Genomic DNA, 5762 nt, shown 5'->3' on the forward strand with positions numbered 1-5762 from the left:
GAAAATGTCAGCACCCAATTGTAATTGCCATTTTAATTCTCTAACTTCTAAGAATAACTCTGGATCTCCAAAAAAGGATGCATCTGTTCCAGTACTAAAAATTGGAACTTTTTAAAGTTAATACATATGGTGCTATGTGTGGCAAAAGCGTTAATGCAATTTTTAGCTCTAATTGTTCCTTAATCCCATCAGATATCTTCCTGGTAGTTTTCCCCACATAGAAGCTGCCACATGTACTACACACAGTAGCATACACTGAAAATATTGACTGGCATGTTTGTTACTAAAATTCACTTTAAATCCACAATGTGTAAAAGTGAAATTAAGTCCTGTGAGAATGTAAGGGCGTACTACACAGCCTTTACAAATGTACATGCCTGTAGATGCTGTAGGGGACACTTGGTGAGTTAACAAAGAATGGTGTCTCTCTATTTTCCAGGTGTCTACAAATTTTCTTAGACCTTTTATATGAAAAGGAAGGAGTAGTGCCTAAAAATCTAGTGTTCATATGTGTGTCTGATACGATGTCCCAATTATTAGAAATAATCTGTCTGATGTTAGACATGTCATGAGAAATAGGCAAAGGGAAACTAAATGTTTTACTCATATTGACACTATGAATAATGCTCAAGAAGTTCTACTTAAATTCACTGAATTTATGGGAAGCCAAACTGATTCTCAAACAGGGTCAGTAAATGCAACACCTTGTACTTCGCAATTAGTGAACTCTGTTTCCCACTACTTCAAATACTTTAAATGCTCAACAAGCTTCAAATACTGTTCATGTATCGGCTTTGCAACAGCCTAACACTTCTCATAAAGACTGCACTTTTACCATATATAACGGTATTATTACAGCTTCACAGATCGCTAATAGAGCTGAAACTAATTTATTAAATACATCTCATCCTTCTTCATCAAGAAATACTTCTCTTATAAGTACCGTAACAGAAGCTAATACCGTTATTGGTGTTATGAAAGAAGTATAAATAGCAAAATCTTCAGCACAAAGTATATTTATAGTGGTAGTATTCTTTAGGATCTAGGTCTTAAACTGAGTTTTATAATTTACAGTAAACACAGCGACCATTACATTTGTAATATTTTGTAAACAACTTACAATATCTCAGCAACCACTCAAGTTGCTCACATACTGTCAGCAGCATTTTATTCATTTAGCTGAGTGCTTTCATATGAAGCTAAGGAGTTGTGTGTGTGTGTTACTTGGTTGTTGAGATATTTAGAAGTATGTGAAAATTATATCTATATAAATTAATATCATGAAACCAGTTAATATACCTTTACCTGCACTAGACACAGGTCAGATATTAATGCAGATGAGTTTGCCATTGTGTTAGCTGTAAGATGAAATCTTTTAAAACCTTGTACATAGTATGATTTTGAAGTTATTGATGCAAAAATAAACAAACAATATTTAATGCCTAGAGGCATCAGTAGGAGTTAACTGCAGATGCACCAGGAGGCATCACTAGGATGTAATGAGTTAAGTGGGCAAGTTGTAACCATTCATTAAACATCCTATTAAAGGTACAGTAGTTTGTTGGTTGGGTCCCAAACAGTGAAGGAAGCACTGTCTTTATTCAAGAAAAGGTTTTCAACAGATGGATAGTAAAAATTGTTTGGTCTGAAGTGAAAAGGTAATATGGAATGCTGGAAATGATAGTTGCTTATTATTACCTCAGAAAGCACACAGTTTGTAGAACTTAGCTCAATGACATAGTAGGGCAAATTCCATTGTAAAGGCTTTGTTTTGTATGGCAGTATGAAACTGCAACTGATTAGCTTTGGGTTTTGTTTAATTTTACACAGCATTTGCAGAAACTTTTCTGCTGGAGTAATACAGCTGCATTTACAGATTACAATCTAGGAATTTTTTTTTTCACATCCTTTGGCACCACTGCCAGTCAACTGACATCCCTTGTCCTGGTAAATTTGCCCATTCATTCTCCTTCACAGGGTGAGGGTTGTTGTGGAGTGACTGTTATTTAAACAGACATTGCAAATTTTACAAAAGTTCTACTTAGTAATGCTGAATTCCCTGCAGTGGCCCAGTTTGCGGAGCCACCAGAGAAGTAGCACTTGTGTATGTGCTCTCCAACCATCCAAAGGACAGCTTGATTGGTCATTCGAGAGTGTGAAGCATGGAGGACCCCTAGTGACTTGTCACTTGAAAAAAAATTGTATGTATTGGGTATTAAAGGACGAGTAGTCCTGATCCTAGCTGTCATGCAGTTGCAGTCATGTACAGGCAGTAGGATGCAGCCTAATTTGTATAGTCTCCTTGTTTAGGTTCAGAAAGCTGTTCTTTGGTATGATCTTTAATTGTAGAGAGCTTTCTGCAGTTTTAGATATCACTAGAAATAGCTGTTTCATCATGTTTTGTTACTGGGAATGTTTTTAACTACTTGGGCTCAGATAGGAATGGAAGCTTATAACAAGACTGTGGAAGAGCATCAGCTGATTGAAAGTTATCAGTTTACCAGCACTTTAATTTATTTGAAATGAGGTCTGAATGCAGTTGATGTACTTAACTGCATGTGGCAGAAATGTTGCAATTGGGAAAGCTGTCCATTTATACATTGCATGCATGTAATGTGGTGTGTCATCTCTTGCTACCTGCGTTTTTGGGAGGGACAAGTTTAGTCTTTTGTGAAACTAGAAATCAGTGCATAACAACACAGTTTAACAACTAAATGTACTGTCTCCCACAGGATATTGTTCTTACGACAGCAGATAAAAGAACTTGAAAAACTGAAGAATCAGAATTCCTTCATGGTGTGAGCAGTTTCACGCAATGCACATGGTTTGAATACAGGAGATACAAAACTGCTTGCCCAGTCTTGACACTTAAAGCTGCATTGAAGTAGACTTTCGACTGTTGAACTGGGCAGAAGAAATGGAACTGGAGGGGGAAAAGAAAAGAGCTGATTCAGGGGAACCTACAAGGTTGATTTGTAAAACCCTTGAAATGTAGATTTCTTGTAGATGTATCCTTCAACGTTGTAAATATGTTTTGTAGAGTGAAACCATGGGAAGCCATGTGTATCGGAGCTTTGACATCAAGAACTTGAACTTAAAAAGCTGAGGTGGCTCAGTACCTAGCCTTTACATGTAAACTTGTCTGCAAAATTAGCTGTCATTTTTTAATTTATCATTCAGTGATTTATGCATTTCCTGGAATTGCACCAGACAGTTTGTGTCTAAGGCTGCAGCAGCTTGGAACAGAGTTGGCAGTGTACAGATTAATATGGAAAGAAGGAACAACTGGCAACACAAACTTGCACCTTATCAGGAGCAGTGCTACACATTTCTTTTTGCAGGGTGATGCTTTTCTGTATGTCAACTCCCCCTTCCTTTTTTATGTTCTTCCTTTGCTTGTTTCTTATTAAGGCAATATTGCCAAGCACTTTGGTTCCATAATCTCTTCATTCCTGTGTACAGAAGCTTAAAAGCAGTTGTATAAGAAAGTTACAGTGATTGGACCCATTTGTATGTTTAACTTATTGCAACATTTTTACACCCTGTAAGAATGGAATTTGGCTGCTGAGAAATGTGTTCTCAAAGGACAAAAACCTAAACAGAGATAAGCCCCCAAAAAGTTTGCTGACATAGTTATGGGAGGGCCGAGGAACATAATGGTCAAATATGAGTTATATGTATTGTAATAAACATTTAAAAACAGATAGCACTGGTTATTTTTTTTTATTCAGGCAATACGTATTGGAAGCTGGATTACTTGGGGGTATTTTATTAATATAATCCTTGTTGAATATTTTTGTACCTGAAATAAGTCTCCCAAAGGGAGATGTTGCCTAAGCTCTGTAAAAAAAATTGTATAAAATATTTAAATTAAACAGGAATTTCAGCAAGGATTAGCAGGACCTTCCCCCCAGTATATGTTGTCATGTCTCAGTTTTACTTGGCATTTCTTTTCGAAGGATGTATGTGTTGTAGCTAACCGTTCAAGTCCGGTGCTGACTGCTGTTCTTAGCCATCACAAAACGCTAAATCTGTGTAATTGGAGCATACCACTGTTGGCAAGAAATGGTGGAAAAGCTCAGCTTTGTATATTGTTTCCTAAAGTATATTAAAAGAATAAAAACTATGCTACAACATGATGAGCTTTGGTTTTCATTTGTACTCTGAGAAATTTCATTTTTAGTATTAAACCCGTTTTTTGTTAAATGTAATTCATTAGTGGTACATCAGTTGAAATTAAAGGTTTTTATTCACAGATTTCCTGGATGCCATATGAAGAGTTGGTTCTTCAGTCAGCTGTGACACTTTTCATAAACTGAGGTTGTTTTCTTGAATTCACTTTTAATTTCTCCCAAGTCTTTTGGGTTTCTAATACCATGACAGGAATGAGATCCCATTCCTAAGTCAAAGTATGATTAAAATTCATGAAATTAGTATCGTTTCAGTCTTTGATGTTGTCCAGAAGTGCTCTTTGCAGCACCCGCAATGTGCCCAGTAATGACGACTCCTGCATTTCGTACCAGGTTACATGTATCTGAATGTAATTGTAGATTCTTTTTTATAAGACTCATTGCTCCTACTACTATTGGAACTGTCTGGGACTATCTTTCTTCCACACTGCTCTCGTTTCTGCCTGCAAAGCGTGATGTTTTATGACTTTGTGTCTCTGTATGCAAGATACTGTAGTCACTAGTTTTGGCAATTTCAATGGTCAATGTTACATTTGCTTCTCTTCATGGACAACTATATCAGGTTTTCTAGCTTCTGTCTTTTGAACTGTTGATAATGGGTGATTCCATGTGATGTAGACTTCATCATTTTCTGTGATGGTTTGTGGCTCATATTTCCAGTGTTTTTCAGCCACTTCAATACCATAATGTTTGCACAATCCCAGTGCAACAGTCTTGCTACATTGTTATGCCTTTCAGTATACAGTCCATCTGCCATTAGTGTATCACAGCCAGCAACAAGATGTGCAACTGCTTCCAATTCTGTTTTACAAAACCAACATTTATCTGTTTATCCCACATGTTCAATGGACTTTGTAAACCAAAATGTACATAGCCCACTATCTTGGGCCAGCAATATTAAGCCTTTCATCTCTTGGTTTGAATTTGCCTCTCATTAACCATTCCTGCGTTCAGTCATGATCAACATGAGGTTCTTCCAGAAGTTTTCTATAGTTGCAACTATATGCATTTTTCACATTTCTTGCCTTTTCGTCTGGTCCTTTACCTTATATTCTTTCTTTTGTTTTTGGCACATTCAGTTGCTGCCTGATTTTTATCTACGTTTGATTTGATTTCCATTCCTGCTTGATGCCAATATGCTTCTGCTAGATTAAGCAGAGAAGTCATCTTAAATTTATTCTCCTCATGTTTCAAAACTTTCACTACGTTTGGTTGTGAGTTCAGCAGATATGTGTGCAGTCCCACGATTGCAGATCTATACATGTAATCAATTTCAGGGAGGCCCATTCTCTCCTTCGGAACAGGGAATATATAACCTTTAGTATGCACTGATTTTTATAAATCATTTAGTGAGCATGAAGCATCCTCCTTGTTTTGCTGTCTAATCTATCCAACATGTTTTGTAGCCAGTGAGCCACTCCAAAACTCTTAAGTTAGAACAGGAAAAGCAAATCAGTTTATAGCTTGAATTTTGTTCCTAGATGTCAATACTGTTTTCAGGATTAATTTAAGTCTTCTAAGGTATTCCTTACTAAGTTTTATTCACATTTATTCATGTTTTATTGCTGATCC

At 36.6% G+C, this 5762-nt stretch overlaps 1 protein-coding gene across 2 annotated transcripts in view; it reads left to right on the forward strand.

Annotated features, from left to right (window-relative positions):
- Positions 1 to 4139, forward strand: part of WAC (WW domain containing adaptor with coiled-coil) — a 2564300-nt gene extending 2560161 nt beyond the window's left edge. For both annotated transcript variants that reach the window (XM_044066675.1, XM_044066674.1), the window contains one exon: positions 2733 to 4139. In XM_044066675.1, coding sequence (XP_043922610.1) covers positions 2733 to 2802 — 70 coding nt within the window. In that variant the 3' untranslated portion in view covers positions 2803 to 4139. The remainder of the gene's footprint in view (positions 1 to 2732) is intronic.
- The last annotated feature ends 1623 nt before the right edge of the window (positions 4140 to 5762 follow it).

This window comes from Protopterus annectens, chromosome 3.part1 (assembly GCF_019279795.1).
Source record: "Protopterus annectens isolate FY-2018-M chromosome 3.part1, PAN1.0, whole genome shotgun sequence".
NCBI lineage: Eukaryota > Metazoa > Chordata > Ceratodontiformes > Protopteridae > Protopterus > Protopterus annectens.